At 41.4% G+C, this 22,518-nt stretch overlaps 1 protein-coding gene across 2 annotated transcripts in view; it reads right to left on the reverse strand.

Moving 5' to 3' along the window:
* Nucleotides 1-1,210: 1,210 nt before the first annotated feature.
* The window catches only part of LIN28B (lin-28 homolog B (C. elegans)), a 78,202-nt gene continuing 56,894 nt past the window's right edge, over nucleotides 1,211-22,518 (reverse strand). For both annotated transcript variants that reach the window (XM_014964382.1, XM_014964381.1), the window contains exon 4: nucleotides 1,211-3,301. In XM_014964382.1, coding sequence (XP_014819868.1) covers nucleotides 2,932-3,301 — 370 coding nt within the window. In that variant the 3' untranslated portion in view covers nucleotides 1,211-2,931. The remainder of the gene's footprint in view (nucleotides 3,302-22,518) is intronic.

Below are 22,518 nucleotides of genomic sequence, written 5' to 3' on the forward strand. Positions count from 1 at the left end.
GTCTCATAATCTCAAATGGATGCTTCATCTTAAACAAGTATTTGCCATAACATATGCAGTGGTGAGCGATCAGTTACATAGTTAGTACAGATAAAAAGTATGTACCATAGATCAACAGCCACCTTTAAGGCTAGAGCAGCACAAAGGTGTGTTTATGCAGTAAATATGAGGTAGCATTTTGCTGTAAACAGAATAATAATTTTATTGTTACCTATGTAAACAAAGTGGACTTGATGCTTTTGTGTTTTTATTCTTCCCCCTCCACCCCCCCATCCCTCCCCTCCTAGAAAAGCTGAGCACCAGCAACTCCAACTGGAGGTCAGTGGGAGCTGTGGGAGCCCAGCATCTCTGAAAACTCAGACCCTGTGAATGTAAAGACACAAATGCTCACATAAGCAACCAGTACAGAATACCACTTTATCATTTCACAGGAACTTAAAATACAAAATGCTGAGATCTGATTATCAGAAATGTAGGTCTATGTCAACTCAGAGGTAGTTACTAATATCAGTACATAATACTTATATAGAGATAAAAAGGTCTAAGACTATTTGGTTTGTTCTGAGTAAGCAGGTCTGTAGACTATTCTGTAAAGAAAACACAACATCACATGGTATATTCCCTGAGCAAAGTTCTTTGTCCTGAGTATGTTATGTAATAGTGATAACATTCTAATATATAAAAATAAAACCTTAAGCTTTCAACAATAAGATAGGGTTTGGTATGTGCTCTTAGAGTTCAGTCTGACTTTGGTGCACGTGGTGATTTCAAACAGCACCAATTAAAATCTGCATGTTGAAAATATTTCCTTATCTCAGCTCTGAACTTCTTACATATAAACAGGGAATGACCAGTTTTCAAATCCACAATTGCCTATTTCTATAAGGAACTTTGGTTTAAATTTTCAAAGTGACCTAAGTTTTGCATCTTTGCTGTTTAACCTGGTTTTCACACCGGCTAGAAGGTTAAGCAATGCCACTTTGATTTGTCTACATAATTTAAATAAGTTTACTATCCTTACGTAAGGCAAGGAAGTTCTTCTCTATAGATATATCACATTCAATATCGTCAAAGGTAAGCTTTGCATTAGTACACTGAGAACTTCAGTATAAACCATTGAGAGTCTCACAAACACTGGCAAGGAATTCACACAAAATAATTTTCTTGAAATTGTGCCCTTCACTCAGGCGTTTGATGACCACCTGCAGCAGCAGCAACAGTAAAAGTCTCCTCTGGCAGGACGAGTGGGAAGGGGGAGGCTGTGTAGGGAGCCAGCCACGTACCTGTGGTAGCCGTTGGCTGCCAAAGAGCTGCCACGGGTAGGACTTTGGCTCTCCGCAGCCTTTCGTGCAGGCTGTTTCCTTCGTTTGATTATCCGAGCTTAAACCTACCTGACTCTTTCAAGCTTTAACAGCCTGTGTTTATTGCCAATGTTAAGGATTATACAGGTTTCTCTAATTAACTTACATCCGCAATGGGATTTGTCAAAGTACGTTATCTTACGTATGACTTGGTAATTCAGAAGTTACAAATGGAAAGCGACTTGAAGTTTTGATAGGCTCCAACTCTATTAACCCCGAGCAAGGGCTGCAGCCCAGGGAGTCTCGCTCTGAGGCCACCAATCTTTCTCCTCTTTAATGCACTAGTGTGTGGTCCCAGCTCACTCTGGACCAAGGCTGGTCAGCAACAGTCTCCAAATCACAAGCAGCAGATGACGCCCAGGGCTTCTGGAAAATTTGCAGGTCCCTTCACTCAGGCTTCCCTGCAGCAGACACCTGTCCTTGGCTGTACACATGCTGTACCATCAGCACGGGAGACTGACTGAGCAACCCCAGGTACCCATCTACCTTTATTCTTAAGAAACTATTTATTCCAGGATCTCATTAGCTTTGCATTTCGTTTTCTTTAAAACCAAAACAGACAAGAACAAAAAACCCTAGGGAGTTCTCTCCATGGCATTTCAACAGAAAACAAGGGGGAAGTCCCTTCAAATTGAGGGGCACTACTTGGGACCAAGAGAAGTTGCTGCTGCTGCTGCTACTACTGCCACCAAGGTCCCCTAAATGGTCACAGAATACAAAAGGTTAAACAGGATGGTATCCTGATACCACTCCAAAGGGTCTGTTCAGTAACAACTTACACCTTCTCCCCTACACAACAATCATCTAAATTACAGTTACAACCATATTAATTTAACAAAACATTTTGAGAAACCAGCACAGAAACTACACATTCATTGTCTTTTCTGGAGCTTTTAAACTCCTCAACCAGCAAAGGATGGTGGCAACAAGAGACACATTGAGTCATGACACTGCATGGGCACGGGGAGGGGCTTTTGATACTTTGTGGAGATGAGAAAGAAAATAACTCAAATTGATGGCATGGGGGATGTCTTAGTATCTTTAGTACCATATGGCAGCTTTAAAATATGAAAGTATCCTTTGGTTCATAAGAGAAGTAACAGTCTTGATCTCAGTTCTGCGTGTGGTTTTTCAGGTTTGGTTTGGATTTTTTTGAGTGAGATTTTTTGGGTTTTCTTGTTTGGTTTTTTTTTTTTTTAACACATTTGGAAATACATTCCAGGAATGAGTTCAGGAACTTTTGTGGGTATTGTGCCTATTGCTTCACAGTAATGTCTTGTGGGAGCTGGAGAGTGGTCTGATGGAAAAAAAATATTTATAGATATGTACACATACACACACGCGCGTGCACACTCATACACACACACACAGAAGGTAAAACGTAATGCACCCTGCTCAAATGTATTTTGCTTGGAGTGATTTGTCTATCAAAGAAAAAAAAAAAATTCACAGTTCCTCAACAGTAGTTAAAATTCCAGGTCAGCTACTGATAATGAAATTATTTCCCCTGTACTTGCATGAGGTAGACATCCCAAGAGGATAAAGAAAATTGAAAGTTATGACAAACGCTTTAAGTTTTTTTCCTTTTCTGAACAGAAGGCCCCTTTCTGCTCGGTTCTTCGGGCGACGCAGACAACTTACTTGCCGAAGCTTCCTGTGGTGACCTGCCCGAGCGCTCCGAGATCTCCGACCTGCCTTCCTGAGAGTACGATGGAGACGAGTAGCCGTGCGTTCCTCCCCCTTCTCTTGGGACAGCAGAAGTGGAAGGCTGCGGTTCAGCTTCGTGTCTTCCCTGAGAACTAGCGGGCTGCTGCGAGACAGTTTTATGGGGGCAGTTCGCCACCATGTGCATGATGCTCTGACAGTAATGGCACTTCTTTGGCTGCGGAGGTAGACTACATTCTTTAGCGTGGTGGTCGAGGCCACCACAGTTGTAGCATCTAAAACCAAAGAGAGACAAGGTAGTTAGCTGGGAGGTATGGTTTAGTGATGGTGGTGCTTCTTGTTTGTTGTGCGGGTGTCTATTTTTGTCAGTTAGGTCGACGGTTGGACAAGATGATCTTTAAGGTCCCTTCCAACCTAGAAGATTCTGTGATTCTGTTATAAAATGTAGCATCAAAGTGTAAGATTTCCTATGTCAGTTAAACTCGGTGTGAGCATATACAAGGTCTGCTGGTGAAACAGCGGGAGCTTCTGCGCCGATATCCCACTGCCACAGGCCAAAGTACATTTGAGTTTTGCTTTTTAAATCACTGACAAGGTGCCCCTTTGTCACAGCAGTGACAAAAAACCCACCTTGTGCTTGGGACCGAGACCCTTTTACGGTGGATCCCAGCCTGCCCTGGCCCCACTAGAGGGCACCCGATATTCAAGCATCCCACCGCCGCCAACATCTCAGTTTATCCCAGTATTTATAGCATTAAATTAAACGCCTGCGAGTGGTAGTGTTTAACGCCTGGCAGGAGGAACATGGCAAGGCGGGGTGAGGAGAGCAGAGGGGACAGTCACCAGCACCCATCACCCTGTGGTGGCTTCACTCTGCGCCCGTCACCGGGTCAGGGACATAAAGAAACGTGCAGAGAGGAGATACTCAGCCTCAGATGTAACTGTGTCCTAATGGACGTGCTGCTTTCCACCAGGGAAACCCAAAGGTGGAGGAGGGATGTGGTGCCCTGTCACTAGCCAGGCTCTCACCCAGGGCACCTTGTCTCCTCTGGCTCAGCCAAGGCACAGGAAGGGGGAGGCAAACTTTTACAATTCTTACGTTTCAGAGGGTTCATAATAGCATTTAGAGTTTCAAAAGAAAATAAAGCCCCAGCAAGAGTCATAAAATAGGGTTGGTTTGTTTTTTCTCTCAAAATTCCCAACCTGCCTACAAGTGGTGGTGCCCAGGGTGCCAGGACACGGCTGCCCAGGACAGAAGCCCAGGGGCGCAGCATGGTTCCTCCATCCTGCTCATAAATGGTCAAAATCCACAAACACTCTTTCCATTAACCTTCCTAGCCAGCAGAGCCCTGAAGAAATCTCCAGCAATTCCTTACTGAGTCCCTTCACTTTGTTACACACGCCAGGAACTCCAGTCCCTGGATTACTTTATTCTACCACATGATACGAAGAAATGATTATACATCTTTGGCACAGTGACCCTACGCTGGTCTTGTTCGCCACTGAGCTTTTTATTTTGGCTATTTTTCTGTTATTTCTGTTTCTTTGTTTTATGAAAAATGCACTGAATGCATAGAAATTCAATTTATGATAATCTAACATGCTACTGGAGAGAACTAAATCAATAATAATTTTTTTTTTTGCCTTCCCTTAATCATCATGAACTAATTTAAAAAACAACTGCACAAATACTTAGGTCTGGTGGAATCTGGAGGATTAGAAAAGACTGGAACTATAACTATCTATATGTAACCAAATAGCACACTGTGTTCTGGCTTGAGCCCACATCAAAATATTTTCAATTTTCAGACTCCTGGGAAGTAACAAGGCCCTGTTTCAGTTAGAACTTAGTGGTCACTACTAGTCTATATAAACCAAGAAGTTTAGTCCATGCAAAGCTGTATGTACAGCTGGAGTCTCACATACAGAATTTGCTTTGCCTTCCAAAGAAATACAATTGATAAAACCCACGTAATTTTTAAAAAGATTGCAAAATGGCTGTTAACATTTGCAAAGTCACTCCAAGGAACAATCCCTCAGCACCTATCTCTTCTTATCTCTTCTTCGCTATTAACAAGATACTAACTGTATCTTTATTTTAACAGACAAATGAAAAATCAGCATAAGTTGCCCATGACATGCTGTCACGTCCTACAAGACTGACCTATAATTTAGAGAAGTTAAATTATGAACAGAACTTCATTATCCTTTCAGAAAACATTGTAATTAAATTGTCATATCTTCCCTAAAATGGAAGAGAATCAAGGAGCCAAACCCATTATACTGAACTCTGCACTTCTGTGACAACTGCAATAACGTATTTTAGGTGAACTCGTTCCATTTTTATGTCACCGTGGCACTAAAGTTTTACGGGGTTTTTCAGCAGAATTTGAGGACTACACTTACACCCATCTCTCTGCGTGTCCTACAGAATAACCCATGGAGAGATGCAGAATATAAAGCTTCCCTTGAATCAAGAAGAAACTAACACATACAAGCCTCATTGTCATTTAGTATTGATTTCCCTAGCAAGGACATACTAAATACATTGTGAAATACAAACATCCTGATCTAAGACCAAAACATCAAGCCTTTTTTCCCCCTATAACATAAAAAAAAAGTTTGAAGTTTGTAAACAATATCCATCTGGCTACTTTTTCCCAAATAATTGCAGGTATTTTCAAATTAGTGACCCTCACTTAACAGTAGCATTCAGCCTTCTGAACTGGCACCCAGCTATGTTTCCCCAACAAGCTTCTGGATAAAATAATAAGGAATAACATTTGCAATTAGAAAAAAAAAAGAACAGCAACAGCAAAAAACCCCACCCTTAAGCATTTTACTTTCTCCTCCTGCAATAAATACATCTAAGAATTCTCATTGTATTTATTGTAATTCAAGTTATATAAAAGAATTACGTTTATTATTATCTTCTTCATCTGTTTCTAGCTGTGTGCTTGTTCCTGAGCTAAGTATCTTATAATACAGTAGAACATGGGAGGGTGCAGACACTCTGGAAATCATGCTTTCTGTCTTAATTCAGAATACAGAATTTTATAGCTGTGAATGCATCTGCATTTCTTCCTTCCCTTAATATCGCATGCATTCAGAGCAGTTTAATAAAGAAAAAAGTTTGAAAATAGGTTAAAGGGCCTGAGTAGCAGGGTAGGCAGTAGCCATGGACAAATCAATTTAATCAGTCACTATGGTATGCACTGTGTTATCCAATTCAGTGAACCATTTCACCTCACCAATTGACCAAGAACCTGCTGTCAGGGCCCCTGCTTCCACTCAAGAGGCCTCCGTCACCTTTTGCATATATATTTATCAATACAGCCTATTTGCAAAATATTATAATTCCCTGTACTTATTCAAATCACCGCTAAAATGTCACCATAAAAGCAAACTCTATCAGAAGCGGTTGTGATTAAACTATGATTGGGCTTTTCAGGAACGCTTTTTGTTGCCAACCAACTCAAGCATCTGGCTAAAGTGTCGCATTAGAATATATATGTGCCAGCCGGGGTGTGCCTGGACTTAAACAGGAGGGTGGTATTTATTCAGTTCTTTTAAGTATTTATTCATTCCCCGTCAATCACTCTTACCGGGAGAACAGATCACACCCCCTCTGAAATGCCTTCCCTCTCGAGGGATTTACACCAAAATGGAAATGGTCAGCCACCTCAGAGCTCACAAAATACACCCCATGGCATCACCCATGCGCACTAAGGTATGGCATTAACCCTTTTGTCCAAAAGGCTTCAAATCTTTGCTCCTCTCTGCTGTATATGCTTATGTTACAACACAATGAAACCTGAGAGAATAGGCTGTGCGCACCCGAGCTTATACATCCACTTCTCTACGTACATAAATATATAGAACAATATACAAGATGGCTCCTGCTAGGAAAATTAGCAAGTTCTCGCTTGATTATGTTCTCAGAAACTCTAGATTAGTACGAACACACCAAGTATTTTTTCACTCCAGAAGCACCGTGGAAATAATGTATGTTAGCTTAAACACAACATAAAAGTTGATATGTAAATTACACCCTGAGATGAATAAACCACAAAAAGCCCTTAAAAGTGCAATTATAGGGGAAATAACCCTTACAGAAAAGTGACAGCAAGAAGGATTTGTTAAAATAGGACTGTCTTTCTCACAGTAGGCTCACGTGATTTACTAGGTAGCTTCAGGCTCAAAAAATAACACAGCAGAGTAAATAAAGAGATGGCAATTATCTTACCAGGGAATCCTTTCCTCACTACAGCACTGACTGGAAGGTGAATCAGGGCGATTTTTTGATATAAAAAAAGATGAACATTTTTAGATAGGAACACCTTGAGAAACTTGTCTAGCACTGTATTTCAATACTCTCAAGAAAACGGTAACATTAATACCTATTAACGAAGAGAGAAAAGAGCATATTGCAAGGCTGAAAACCACTTCTAAATTCTCCTTCACTGTGGATCTGTGATCGCACAGAACTATACATATTAAAGGAAACATGAAAAAGCAAAATGCATGCAGATTCCAAGATAAACTATGTTGTATTCATTGCAACAAGCCGATGACTGAAATTCATCGGAAATACTCAATTTCACAACCAAATGCAAATGCCAAATAACACCCTCTGTAGTCTCCAGCCTTCTCCCTTGCCCCAGCAGTCAGCTCCTGCTCAGGAAGCCCCCCCAGCCCCAGCCCTTTCACACTGACAATGCCTTGCCTTGCAAAGCCCTTCCCCACAATAACAGCTCAGCTGAGCTAAGCAGTAAGGAGGGTAAGCACAACTGCTTGCTTCTTCATGCTGCTTTATAATATGATTTAGATGATAATCCAATATATATGACAAGTAGAGAATCATTTGTGTGGCTCCATACTATTATCCGTGGAGAGAAAAAGCTTTAAAATTACCCCAATGACTGACTTTTTCTTGGAGGGGGGAGGGTTAACATCTAACAGGGACAGCAAAGGGAAGAAAGGGAGTATAGTCAGAGGAAGACTAAAATAATTCCCCAGGATATTCCCTACACCAATTGCTCTTTTGTTTTCCTTTTTGAATGCTATCAGACAACAAAAAACTGCATCTTGGCTAACAATGCTCCATCTAGCAATGAAATGCCTTGAAAAATAGCATGGTATTCTAACAGCATGTGCAAATGAGATGTTTTTACTATACACCGAATGCCAACTAAGCAATTAAAGCATAAAGGAAATGTTTAAAATGGTACCTAAATGTGCCAATTTTTTTAGTAATTACTTTCACAACATACCTTAAGAAAGGCCAGCTCTTACAGACAGAACACGCAGCAGATCACTCAAACTACCCTATTTTGCTGTAAAGGAGGTTAAACTATCCATGATTTAACAGAAATACAGATCTTAGACCAAACTAAGATATTTCACTCTTCAAGGGCTTCAGTGACTTGTCTGGAAAATGAGACTGTGGGGGGAGTGCAAAGGGACACTTCTGGCTGGTGGATGTGAATACACAGAAAATCTTGGGGAGTCCTGTGCTTGCTCAGGCACCTCCAACACCTCAGCAGTACTAAGAGAGGCTTCTAGACTGCTGAGGATCTGCTAATTTCAAATTGTCTTTGAGATAACTACAAGTATATTTCAATGGATATCCAATCTGTCACAGCAGCACTCCGGAGACTGAGAGGATCACAGGCCATTGCACCTCTGGTATGGTACCGTAGTATAAAAGGACCGATCACTTTTACTTAATACAGGTATAATAATACAAAACCCCTTCTTGCTGAGAAGCCTACACTTAAAAGCGAAAAAACAGCTTTGAGTATTTTTTGAAACAAGGCCATACCCTTACGCCTTAGGAGAGACAGCACATGCGGACATCATCCTTCTAGGGCAAGAAAGGCTGAAACCACACGAGAGGCTGCAACTTAAACCAAAAAATCAGCAACCGTCCTTGGAAAATACAAAAGTTTGGTTGGCTGCCAGGGCAACAAGCTGCGGGAGAGCAGGAGGAGCAGGAGCATCGGCAGGGGGTGGCAGGGAGGAGGGGGTGGCAGTGGGGACCCCCGTGCACCCCAAGCAGTGCCCAGTGCCCACCGGCAGCCCCGCGCCGGGCATCAGCTCCTCTGGCATTTCACCCCTTCCTCCGCAGTTTTTGCCAAGGATTCCCTTACAGGCATTGTTTCGGGGGATTTCTCCCCACCCCCGTCCTCTCTGAACCTTTCAAGCAGCATTAAATGCCAGGAGAAATAAAGCCAGCCTGGGTTTTTAAAAAAAAAAATTAAAAAATCACGGGGTGCAGGAGGGAGCATCCCCGGGGTGCGTGGCTGAGCATCCTTGCTGCCCACCGTCCCCCCCACCCGGTGGGTTATTCACCCCCAGAAACGTGTCCCTCAGCTTATTTTTTTAAAGAATGAAAGCCCACCGGTGAAGTTGACAAGACACACATGAGATGCATCGGACCCACAGGCTTTGCCCGTGCCCCCCCAGAGGGAAATCGCTGGAATGTTTCTTCTCACATGCACGTTGCTGGGTTTTATGTCATTTTGTGCACTAACCTTTAATTCTTAAGCAGTAGTTGAATGCAGGAGATAACAAAGGTAACTTTGAAAATAGACTAATATGGTATAAGTATTCAAAATACTGAATACTGAAATAATACTGAAAAAAATCACTTCAAGTCAAGTGAAATTATCTTGTTAAATTAACTAGAGAACAGAGCATTTTGCATCTTCATCAGAATATTTATGGTATGTCCCACAAGCAGGGTCACACTAAGGCAGAAAATCCACTAGCACCTTCATTTATCAGACCATGGGAAAAAAAAAAAACAGTTTAATTTTAAAACTGTAATTATTTTTAGCCAAGAATGTTGGAAAACTGTGTATTATCGATGCAGAAAGCGGCACATCAGGGCCACATTTAGATCTGTGCTGATCCTGTGAGTATTTGCTACCCTGAACCCCTCATTCAGACAAAACACTGTGCAGAGGCGACATGCTGGGAAAGTTAATTGCAGGCTGTTGTTCCTCAGTAAAATTCAGTTTGAAAATTTCCTGTGCTTTACAAGCTTTTTGAGATTAACAGAAATATCATCATCTAAAAAGAGATAACCTCCTAAGGAAATAAAGATGAAATAAAATAAAAAATGCCCATCTAGCTATTTCTTCTCCAAATCCTGCAACACTTGATAATTAATGTACCAGAGATCGGAGACTTTCAATTTTTTTAGAAAAACAAGGGCCCTTAATTTTTTTTTAAGCTTGCCTTTTTTCATGTTACAGATAGCCCCTGCCGCCGACACAAACCCACGGTCTGCGAGGCTTCCAATAACAGGAATACTGATGATGTTTACTCTTGTTACAAATAAATAAATAAAAACGCTCCGTTGTAAACTCATCAGATCGACTAGTTTTCTGTGGTTAGTTCTAAATCAATCTATTTTCCCTGGTGTACCACAGAAGTAATATCAATAGGTTACGGTCTTTTGTTGCTTGGGTTTCCCCTCCCCCTCACCCCCCAACAAAGAAGCGGACAAACAACGTGGGGCATTTGCCTGATAAATCAGGCCTGTCGGGGTACAATTTAGCTTAAGTTTGTGAGGAAATGAATGTTTAAAATCTGCTAATACGATTTTACTGGAAGGTGGATGTATTTTTAGGGGTTTATTTTGAGAAACAGAAAGGTGGTTCAAAATGCAGTCTTTTTCTCTACAAAAATGGAAAGGGCTACACGGAGAGCAGCTCTTAAAAAAATAACCTCCATGATGGCGTTTCCATTATTTCTTCCTTTCCATGAAACCTTATCACTGTTATCTACTCAGCCCTCTTTACAGGCATGGAGGAATATTATTTTTCACACGATCACATAAAAATCTTTACGAAATGCATCCTCATGGAGGAATGCTTCGGATGTACTTTCATTTGTTACAACAAAAGGGTTTTCTTTATATTCAGCGTTAAGAACTCCTGAAATAACAATTTACAGAGTGAGGTCTTTTTTCTAAATAAGATGAAAGATGGGTTTGCTCCAATAGTATCAATATAGCATGGAAAGAATGTGTATATTTTAATGGCTTTAACTCATCCAGATAAAGCAGATACAAGATCAGTGATGGTTTAAGTAAGTTATGTTTTAAACAGTCGTATATCACGCATTTCAAACATGAAATGTTATACCATGATTTCAAGTAAGTCTACTACTGTTAAATCTTTTTTGCATTATGAAACCGCACACAGAAATATTCTCAGCCACAATTTTCCCTCCTAACCTTTAATTTCTGTGGGAAGAAAAAAGAAAAAAAGGAAAAAAAAAGGAGGAAAAAAAAGGAGGAAAAAAAAGGAGGAAAAAAAAGGAGGAAAAAAAAGGAGGAAAAAAAAGGAGGAAAAAAAAGGAGGAAAAAAAAGGAGGAAAAAAAAGGAGGAAAAAAAAGGAGGAAAAAAAAGGAGGAAAAAAAAGGAGGAAAAAAAAGGAGGAAAAAAAAGGAGGAAAAAAAAGGAGGAAAAAAAAGGAGGAAAAAAAAGGAGGAAAAAAAAGGAGGAAAAAAAAGGAGGAAAAAAAAGGAGGAAAAAAAAGGAGGAAAAAAAAGGAGGAAAAAAAAGGAGGAAAAAAAAGGAGGAAAAAAAAGGAGGAAAAAAAAGGAGGAAAAAAAAGGAGGAAAAAAAAGGAGGAAAAAAAAGGAGGAAAAAAAAGGAGGAAAAAAAAGGAGGAAAAAAAAGGAGGAAAAAAAAGGAGGAAAAAAAAGGAGGAAAAAAAAGGAGGAAAAAAAAGGAGGAAAAAAAAGGAGGAAAAAAAAGGAGGAAAAAAAAGGAGGAAAAAAAAGGAGGAAAAAAAAGGAGGAAAAAAAAGGAGGAAAAAAAAGGAGGAAAAAAAAGGAGGAAAAAAAAGGAGGAAAAAAAAGGAGGAAAAAAAAAGGAGGAAAAAAGAAGAAAAATTTCAAATTGTAAGATTACTGCACACAGAACTGTTTAACAGTTAAGTATTTTCCATAGTTCATGCTGGTGGAAAAGCCATAAATATCTGCCCTGGGTATCAGTGGGTATCACTGCGGTTCATACGTACCCACACTTTCAGGCTGTAGCCAGAGGCAGCTGGGGCGAAGCGCTGGGCAGGCGTTGGGGTGGCCAAAACTAAGTGGCCCTTGGTGGGCTGTGTTTGAAACCTCTCCTGGGTGCCCCCTGTTTACAGAAGCATAGCTCAGTAACACAGTCTTCACAGGGGTGGCTTGAGCCTCCTGGCCATGTGGATAAGGACGCACACCGCATAAAACCGGCTCAACTCTTTCTGGGTCAGTGAGGTGCCGACCATGAGCTAAGAGGCACGCCTGACCTTATCTGCATCCCAGCAGAGCCCGTCCCAGGGTTTCTGCATCCACTGATCAGCTAATCCACAGATGAGATAAAAGGGTAGTAGGTAACCGGGAATTACTTGTTAAAAATTGCCATTTCCCTTTTGTTCCTTATTTTATCACTAAGGTTAGCAGTGAATACAAGTAACACAGACCCCTCACAACAGCAGGAAACAGCAAATGGCATCCTGGCTGTAGGCGGGAGCACAATGAAGCAAGTAGTGGTAGAGGAAGAGGAGGAAGGCTGCTCTGGAAGTTCACAACTGCTTCTTCTTCCCCAAATAGCAGTTTAGAATCATATGATTTCAGGTATCCCTTATAAATCAGTATCATGCACAAAGTGTCAGAACAGCTGGTGACAGGAGTACAGACTGATTTAGATCCTAGCCTTGAAATGGATTCTCCTATAACATTCATCGAGTCAGATGACTTGCATGAACGTAGGCTTCACAACTGTTAAGAATTGCAGGATTTCACCAGCAACTCACATCTCCATTCTGTTCTTCAGAAATAAAGGGACAGTTACTGTCTGACACACTCACTCTGAGGAGGCACCACCAGCTACCTCTATAGGGGTTCCTCCCAGAGGTCATGGAACTGATGGAGTAAGTTGTGTTACATGGAACACATGCAGAGCTTCCTTTCTCAACTGTGTAACAAAAGGACAACAAACATGGTGGTTGGCTTTCCTTGAAATAGCACCTATAAGTTCACATGTTCAGTCCCTGCAAGAACAATGAAGCCGTTTGGTTGCTCTGCAGCCACGTTTCACTGGTAAAAGAAATCTGCATCACTGCCCTGCGCCGACTGGGAAAGCAACTGTCAGCTCCTAATTCACTTTTCCAAACTTGCATCTAAAGATACCTGAAATGGACTAGCCCTGTATATTGACATTATTACTAAATGGCTCTGTTCAGCATTTTCTATAGCACATATTTTAAGAGGCTTTCAACATCTTAAAGAAAAAAATTAATTTTGAAACGTTTCACATCAAAATGCAGAAACAACAGTAAAGCGTGAAAAGAGGATTTCGGCTGCAACAGGATTAAGCTTCATATGTTAAAGCTTTTAATTCCCACCTGAGGCACGTATTTCTGCTGTCCCACACTGCCTGATCCCTGAGAATTAAAAGTTAAATAATGCCATTTTCTACTGTCCTGTCCTATCTCACCACCAGATTTATCTTCATTGTTAATTCACCCTAAAATTGTGCACGTAAAAATAAAACGCACATATATGCACATAAACCAACACCGTTAACTCAAAATTTGGTGTTTTCTTTTTCTTAGTTTGGCCTCAGGATGGCAAATCTCATGCACAGGTTTGAGTTTAGCACTTCTTTCTCTGAGTTCTGTAAATTCTGTGTACAGTTAAAAATAATGAAACTTAACTGAAATATTTTCACTATATGCGGTAAACTACATCACTTTATCCCTCTTGGTTGTGATTGCGTAGATTAAGTGATATCAACTCCAGTAAAATGATAACAATGGGGTGAATAAAACGTTTTAAAATTATTGCATCTTCCCAGAAACAGAGCATCTTAATGGTCTTAATTCTGCTCTCAGTCAGGTGGGTGTCAATCCAGAGCAACTCTGATAAATTCACTGAGCTTATTCTCTGTTAACTTTACTAGGGTAACTGTCATTTCCCACTGTGTGTGGCTGCTGAAAAGCCACTTTGCAGCAGCTGAGGTGGGTTGGAGAGGTCAGGCTGGTACAACACTGGCTGAAGCCCCTCAGTCCCACCTGTAAGTCGGTGTTTGCTGGTTGGCGTAACACTCGAAAGCATAATGCAGCATCAATCACAAAGTTGAAACGAGAAAACCAGAGAATTAACGCCAAGGTAGAGGAGTGATGCGTTCGATTCTTCTGCCCATTTGTGCTCAGCCTTTCAGGTTAAGCATGAATGAACAAATGACTGAATGACTTCAAAAATAAGGATGTTTATAGGCCAAGGATCAATTTTCCTGGCATGACCGATGAACCCTGCATCAGGAGATTTAGATAAAACGGGAACTCTAGACTTACATAAAATGTTTGAAGGCAAAGAATAATTGAGATAAGGGCACCCCAGTCGTGATCAATGCGAGGGGACAGCAGATCACAAGCTGGACACTGAGTACACTGGCCAAAAAAATCACCCCATGGATTTGCTCACCGAGCGCAGCACAACCAGCTACCTGGAGGTTTGATCAGAAATTCATACCCAAGCCACAACTTCAACTGTGGAAGCCCTGAATTTACACTTCTTGAAGCAGTCACAAGCCAGAAGAGTGAGTAACAGCAGCATCATGTCTGTGCCTTAACATTTCATCTACCCTCTAAACCAACCCACCTTCCAGTTACCCAGTACCACTTGCTGTGCGGGGCAGGAAACCGTACCTAACGACTGGAAGCCTATGGAGGCAGAAAGGACAACACATTTTTAATGCAAGCCCTGAAGTTGCTCGTGATGACTTGCTTCCAAACATGTCTCTCACACCCAGTGAGGTATGTGGCAAACCCTCAGGGGCCAACTTGATAATTTTGTGGGGTGTAAGCTGGAGCACTGAGTTGCTGGCTGTCCAGTGGAAACCCCAAGTGATGCCAAGACACAGAAAGTAAATTTTTGAGAAGCCAGGAGCCTCAAAACTCCTGTTTTGAGGCTCCTGGCTCCCAAACATTAAATCTAGGAACTCAATGCCTTCTGCGTGGTTGAAAAAGGGTTATCAAGCATTGTAACAGGCTGCCTGGGGAAGTGGTTGAGTCACCACCCCTGGCAGGATTTAAAAGATGGGTAAACATAGAGCTTAGAGATGATTTAGTGATGGGATTTGTCAGCGTTAGGTTGATGGTTGGACTAGATGATCTTAAAGGTCCCTTCCAACATAGGCAATTCTATGATTCTATGAAAATAGTAATACCTAAACAGTTTTAGCCATACAAGAAAAGGGACCAGACCTTTAAAAGCCTGACGGTTCCCATACTATTCCTGGATACTTCCAGGAACAAATGAATTATTTATTAAACCAGTGTCACTCTTGAAAGCCTGGAAGGCCACAAAGCCTTGCTCCTAAATCAAGATCCCTTTGGCCCTTCTCCTTACAAACCTTCTAATTCTAAATATCCAAAATACCTGGAAATTTCCAATTTCAAGCAACCACAGAGTGGAGGGAGACTGTGTTCCCCACCCAGGACTCTGGACCTCAAGCACAACCCACAAATTTCCCTCATGAAAAGTTCCTCAGGCTCAGAAGCTGGTGATGGAGAGCATGGCATCACCTTCTTCCTCTGTCACAGGCAGCCTGTTACAATGCTTGATTATACCCTGTTGTGTATAATCAAACATTTTCAGGTATTCAAATGCCTAAGTATCACTGACTTCAGAGGCAAACAAGATCCTCACAGCTTTGAGGATGAGTTTGTACCCCTCAGAATTCGATCTGGTAAAGCAAGAAAAAAAAATATTCTGGTACAACAGAGCACAACTGCACAGTGATCAGGCCACAAAGTAACTGGCATTCACTGAACTAGAGCAAGAACCAAGCACAGCCCAGACAACGTGTAAAATACCCGATTTTGAAATGGTTTTTGTTATGGCTATTTCACTACCCTGATGAAAAGTCATAGACAAGTTGTGAAAAGTCATTTCACTTACGTCTACAACCCAAACATTACGTAGAAAATGCGGGCTATCAAGAGCTTAATTAGACTTCACACAAATGCAGAAAACCCCTCCATGTGTCCTTCTCATTCTCTGTTGGCAGGAAGCACAAAAATGAGAATCAGATGCGGAAAACACACGCTTTCTACACGGGGCAAAAGCCTGAACTGGAATGTCTGCAACAAACTACTGTGCTTTGCTTTCATCCCAGTTTCCAGCAAAGCTCTGCACAGCGAGTGCCACCGCTGCTTGCTGTCTTGGCAGCATCCCTGACAGCTCCTGGGGTGCCCTTCTGTTTTCACCCTCTGCACTGCAAAAGGAGCCAGCAGCAGTGTGCTGTGCCAGGCAGGACACAGGGAACCCCCAGTGATCCTGCTCCTGAGCCCAAACCCCTCCAGAACCCCACGCAGTGACCGGGACTCCAGCTCAACTACTTTTGTTCATAGCTTTTCTTTGCTGATGTGAAAATAAATAGAAGATCACCAGTAAACAGCCTCTTTTCAAAAAGAATCATTCCAAAGACACATGATCTGCTTTCCAAAACTCCTGAGGATGATGCATGCAGTAATTAAAACTGCCAGCCAATTCTCAACAGCCAAAGTTTTCAGTTCATTCATCTACTTTCTTTTCAGTTTGTAATGTTTGTTTAGCTCGTTTCACATCACACCTCCAGTTTTGAGGCAAAATCATAAACCATTGCATTGGCACAACTGCGGGTGTGATAAACACTGGCAGGAGGTGAGAGGGAGTAGATTAAGCAGTGAGATTCCCATCGTCCTCAAATGCTCTTGCCAGAAGAACTGCAATGAGGAACTGCTCCCCGTGTCTGGGACTTACCCCTGGTCACACCACTCGCACAGCCCTTACACAAATCTATACTGGATTTCTACCCAGGTTCATGAGTATGTCAATCATAATACTTCATTTATCTAATCTGCACCAGTAGGAGTGTGTATGTGAAGGATGGATGAAAGAATCAGTCACGGGAAGTCCAGGGACAAGATGCAGATGTTGAACTTCGTTGTGTAAACTGGGTGGCTGTGGCTTTCATTTAAGACAATGAGCTGGAAAATAACTAAATTGGCAAAAAAGTAGCTGAGATGGCTACAAAGTGTGCTTTGCATTAAATACACAATAAAGACAGCACACAGAGGTGCATATTTTCCTTCCCCTAAGTAAATATATTTTTACACCATTCTTTCACGTATTCACCAAAAAAATCAACCATCCCTATATTTCAAGGTTAACTAATCCCTTTTTTGTGAACTCTCCCTCTACTCACGCATAGCTGGGGCACTTCCCACCTTGTGCTCATGCAACTGCTACTTGCAGCTGGACAATTTCCCTTCTACCTCCTTCACAGGTTCTGCCTTGCTGCGTTATTATTTCTTCATTTTCCTTCCACTGCAATGCTTGGTGTGGAATCACTGCACATGTCAGGATTCTGCAAGAAAAGCTCTCTGACTATTTTCCATCTGAGGCCGTTGTGAAGACAGGGCTTGTGTCAAAAGCTGCTGCTCATGGACAGAGAGTAGTCTGGTAGCTAAAAAGGGAGAAGTGAATGTCAGTGGTTTGCAACCAATTAGTCATGAGATGACTTCTCAGCTCCATTCACTTTGCCTGTAGTTACCTCATAGGCAGCGGGCAGGAAGCCCTGGAGAGGAGCTCAGCAACTTTGAGATGCCAGTCAAACGGCATCTTACGATAACCATGGCTGTGATTACAGGGCTGCTGCATACAGTCAGAAACTAGAGTGTAATGTTTAAGGATATTCCTGTCTTTGTAAGAAATACAAAAAAAATAACTGTTAGTCAACAATGTCTGCTGGTTTTATGGTACACAAGGTTAATTGTTTAACTTCAGGAGAGGTATGAAGTTTGAAGTTGAAGGAGAAGTATGAAGCTCTGTTATTGAACTCATGATTTGGTGTCAAAGGTAAATGAGATAGCTTATATTTCTATTCTTGTTGTTCAGTGTAACATTCACCCTGCTCTGGGGACTGCCTTAAGCATCTCTGCAGCAACAATAGACATATTCTCTCTCTGGAAATTACCTTAGATATTTACCACAGGGTTAACTGTTCAAATTGTTGTCCTAGAGATCATAAAACAGCTTCACAACTGAATTATCAACTCTGATATTCATTCAATAATAACTGATTTTTTTTTTCAAGAATGGGACACCCTATAGTTGGGTTCCATTGAAGCATGTCAAAGCTGAGTCAAAGGTCCTGGTTTCTGCAAAATGTTGTGATAATTCCAATGCTTTATTACGCTCAATGGCATAGAAATTAACAGGCCAACATACCTGTTAATATACCACTGACGTTCTACATCTAAAAATTGTTAAATGTCATTATTTGCTATGGTTAACTATGTGACTACTTAAGGATTTTGGTAGCTCTGAAAGCAGAATGCTTTACAACAGAATGAATTTCTGTATCGATATCCCTTTTAGCTTAAAAGTGGACTGGAGTTTTCAGGTTACCGTACCAGAAAAGCTGGTGCTAACATTTCTCAGGCCTCTAATAATTCCCACTATTAGTTGAACTCAGCCCTAATATTGTAATGTCTTTAAAATATTTTGAGTAAAATTTGTTGACAGGAATATTCCTCTTTTTTTTTGTAAATTATTTAGCCAAAAAATCTCCACTTTCCATAGCACTTACAAATTACCTAACTGCTACTACTCTGTATCTTTCAAAGAGCATCAATACCAAATGCATTTACCACACATGTTAGGAGACCCTTGCCACGTGTGTTTAGAGCAGTGCTCCCTCTGGTCTGGCTCCAAAGTTAAAGCATCTGAAGTGTAAATTGTGTGTGACACAGCCAAGGAAACCCACTTTACTTTAACCTTGTTAATGGTGAGCCAGATGGAACTGCTGAGGCCACCCATTGTTCGGGTTTGCATTTTTGTGTAATGCCATGGTGTAGGTCCATAGGGCCTCATGAATTCCCCTCCTCTGAATATATACTGTGCTGTTAAAGGCACTGAAAGGATCAAGCTATGCTCTAAGAGCAGCTGGCTTTGTATTTTTTTTAATGGTTGTTAGAAGCAGCAGCAGGTCCATTCTACTCCCCCATTCTCCTGTTGCCCTTCTTAAAATCCTGATCTGTCGCCTCTTGAGAGAAACCAAGCCCTAACTTTGTCCTGTGTGGCACATAAGACTTCACCTCAGGTTCATTCCCCGAAATATTAATCAGAAAAGTCTCAGATTCTCTCTCCCTTGCAAGCTCAGAGCCTGCCCCAGTGGTTCTTAGTCACACGAATAATCATCAGCAGTTAGGTCACAATTTCTTTCCTACCAAACCTAGGTAACCTGTGCCTGTGTGATTTTGTTACTGATCGTCACTTTCTGAAAATTTCACCAAATTTCCCTGTCTTGACTTATTTTGTGCTTTTAAGATGAAAATGGAGCAAGAGAAGTTTTGAATAGATAGCCCACAGCAGACAGCACAGCAGACTCCTCAGTCTGAGAAATATGGGGAAGTTTAGGAATTGCCAAGACCCACCTGTGCAGCGCTTGTGATATAGAAGACACCATCTCACAATGATGTGCCATGAGGCAGCAACGTCAGACATTTGCTGATGAAAAACTGCAACGAAGGACTTAACAAAGGTAGTGAAAACCCTACAAGCCTTAGAGCTGGCTGTCTATCGGGCTTCCAGCTGTGGTGTGAGATACCAGAAGGTGCTGGATGGCTGGGAGAGGGGAGTACTCTTCTCCCCATTTACTCCAGATGTGATGCAAGCTGTTCTGAAGAGGATGAGAAAAGCACGAAGCCATCCCTCCAGCCCTTCCTCCCTAGTGTGCCTGCCATCAGAAAACCAAACTGCACCTCGCAAAAAGGAGACTGCAGCCAGAAATTATTGAATTGCACCACCGGGCACCAAATAATGTGTCTGCCTCTTTGCAAGAGGGCTTTAATATACTCCTGAAGACAGTGCAGTTAACATTACTTGTGAATGATATTACAGGGATGCTGCAGACAATTAATTATCTGTTGTTACAGAAAATACACAGAGGGTTTTGCAACGCTAGGGCTGATCAGGGCATTAAAAGGGCTGAGAAACCATAATCAATACTTCAGAGCAAATTCCCTGACCTGTTCAAAGTGACTTGCTTTTGCGCTACACTGGCAGAGTAAGGAGGAAATCCCCCTAACAGATTATCAGGTCAGTGCCTCATCTGGCATCAGTGCCTTATTTCACACTCATTGAAATATATTCCTGCTGTTCCCATCTGGCCTAACGTGCCTTTGGGTAGAGGAGCCAGGAGACACCTGAAGCTCAGCAGCGCTGAGACTGCTGTAGCATCAATCAGAGCAGGGAATCAAGGACCTGATCATTTCTCTGATTTCCCCAAACTGCTCGAGACACCATTGGGAAGAGCAACTTCCCCCTTCCTACATGCTCCCCAAAAGCAGAGAAATGCCAGCCAAACTCCCTCCTGGGGTTCCTACAACCCGACATACAAGCTGTGGGCCAGCCACAGCTGGCTGCCAAAGGGGAAGATCAATGAACTGGGGAACCACAGAGAAGATACACCAGCAGGAAAGGCAGGACAGGGTAAACCTCTACTTTCTCCCCACAGCAAGAAATTTAAATCCTGCCCCTCACCTCTCTACCTTTTACATAAGTAGTAGAGTGCAACTTAGGAAAGTTAAATATAACTTGAATAGTTCTTTAATATGGTTGTCTTTAAAGGCTGCCTACATGCTACGAGGTGGCTCAGTGGGATGCACTGCACAAGGCACAGCAGTTTTATACTCCCTATGTTGTTAAAAACGTTTCTAGTTCCAAGTCGTAAATCACAGGGAAGCACAGGAGGTTCAAAACAAGTGAAGCTCTTGGGCTCAGTAAAATATTTTTTATCCAGTTCAGAGTTTGTGTGGTAAACCTTATTTTAATTGATAATTTTGCCTTGTGCACTGTATCCTTTTTGAAGGCCAGATAACCTTTAGTACATTTCCACTGCCTAAGAAAATAATCTAGTTAAAAAAATACCAATCCTAGGTAAGGTGTAATAATAAGGGTAAGTCACAATTTGCAATTTGTAAACTAACATTGCATTTCACCCACTTATTCTAATTTTTCCAGGTCTTCTCTGTTAGTAGGACGCAAGGCTGTCATACATATTTTGAGATCAGACTGGCTTCACTGCTGTTGCCTGCAGTTTTTATGTCCTTCTTTCATGAGAACTCTTTAGCCCTAAATCTGTATCCCAAAGCAAAAGCTGTTAATAACCCTGGACTGATGTGACACTTGGTACTTTAGCACCCTAGGATGGAGATTATATGCCCCCCTTGATTTCAGCATGTTAAGCTTCCTTGAAGCTTTGTTTCTTTCAGAGGCAGCTGTCTGCATTTCCATACCTTAACCCGCCTCTTGCCACCAGAGTTAAAATCACACGTGTATCTGTTAGAAAAAAATAGCTGCAAAATTATTTTTCCTATGAAGTCTTGTAGAACGAATTAGTTCAGCTGGTAACTTTCCTCTGATGATGATGACAATAAGAAAACCTTAAGTTGTCTTACAGAAAGGAGGCTTTAATTGCCAATACCACAATCTTGTATAAAAGGAACTCTGAATTACATTACTATCACTGCTGAGCTTTATCATAAATTATTTTTTAAAAATGAACTAGTTTTTTGGTTTTGCTTTGTTTAAGGTATTTGTTTCACTTTCTTGGTAACTGAGGGCAATTCTAAGATTTTCAATAAAACTAGTTTGCTATCTCAACATAGTAAATTAGCATTTTTAACACGCTTTTACACTTGATCAGTATTTATCAATGTTTTGAAAACTGATTCCTAACAAAGACTAGGAAAATATGCATGTCTGGAAGTATCAGGGTATATACGCTTTCCTTTTTTTGGGAAGCCTGGAAAACACAACACTGAATGGATTTGTTTCTTTCTGAGTTACGAGGTTACTAGGTTATATACTGAATCACAAGGTTACTGACACTTATATGTACTTTTCAGCATCACAGTACTACTAGCTTTAAGTGTTGATTTTATATAATCCTTTCTTTCCATTCAGTGAGAAAATTTCCTTTGAAGAACTGTTGTTAAGAAACTTGAAACATTAACTTCTTGTGTATTACACACAAACACTCTATAATTGATGCATATAGTAAAATTAGATGGAAAGAATATGGTTTCTGCTACCGTGTGTGAAATTTATGTTATTGTTTTCCTTGCCACAAAGGCGGCACGTTATCATTTTAGTACCTAAATGTACACATCTACTGCATGTTTAAGGACACCATTATTGACGCAAGAAATTTTAAGGTAACCCCCAAATCCGAAAGAATCTGACTTGAATCCCTGGGCTTGGGCCAAGGCCATCTCTGTACCTTGCCCATCTGCTGAGTGGTACATACCAATCCAGTTTCACTTGGGAGGGGGACACTGACCTGACCAGACCGCAGAGTTCATCTCTCTTCCAGAGAGGCTCTTTCCCTCTGTAGAAAGAGACTGCAGCGTAGGCGGAATTAAGTTATTGGCACGCTCT

This window comes from Calidris pugnax, unplaced genomic scaffold (genome assembly GCF_001431845.1).
Source record: "Calidris pugnax isolate Ruff unplaced genomic scaffold, ASM143184v1 scaffold219, whole genome shotgun sequence".
Classification (NCBI taxonomy): Eukaryota; Metazoa; Chordata; class Aves; order Charadriiformes; family Scolopacidae; genus Calidris; species Calidris pugnax.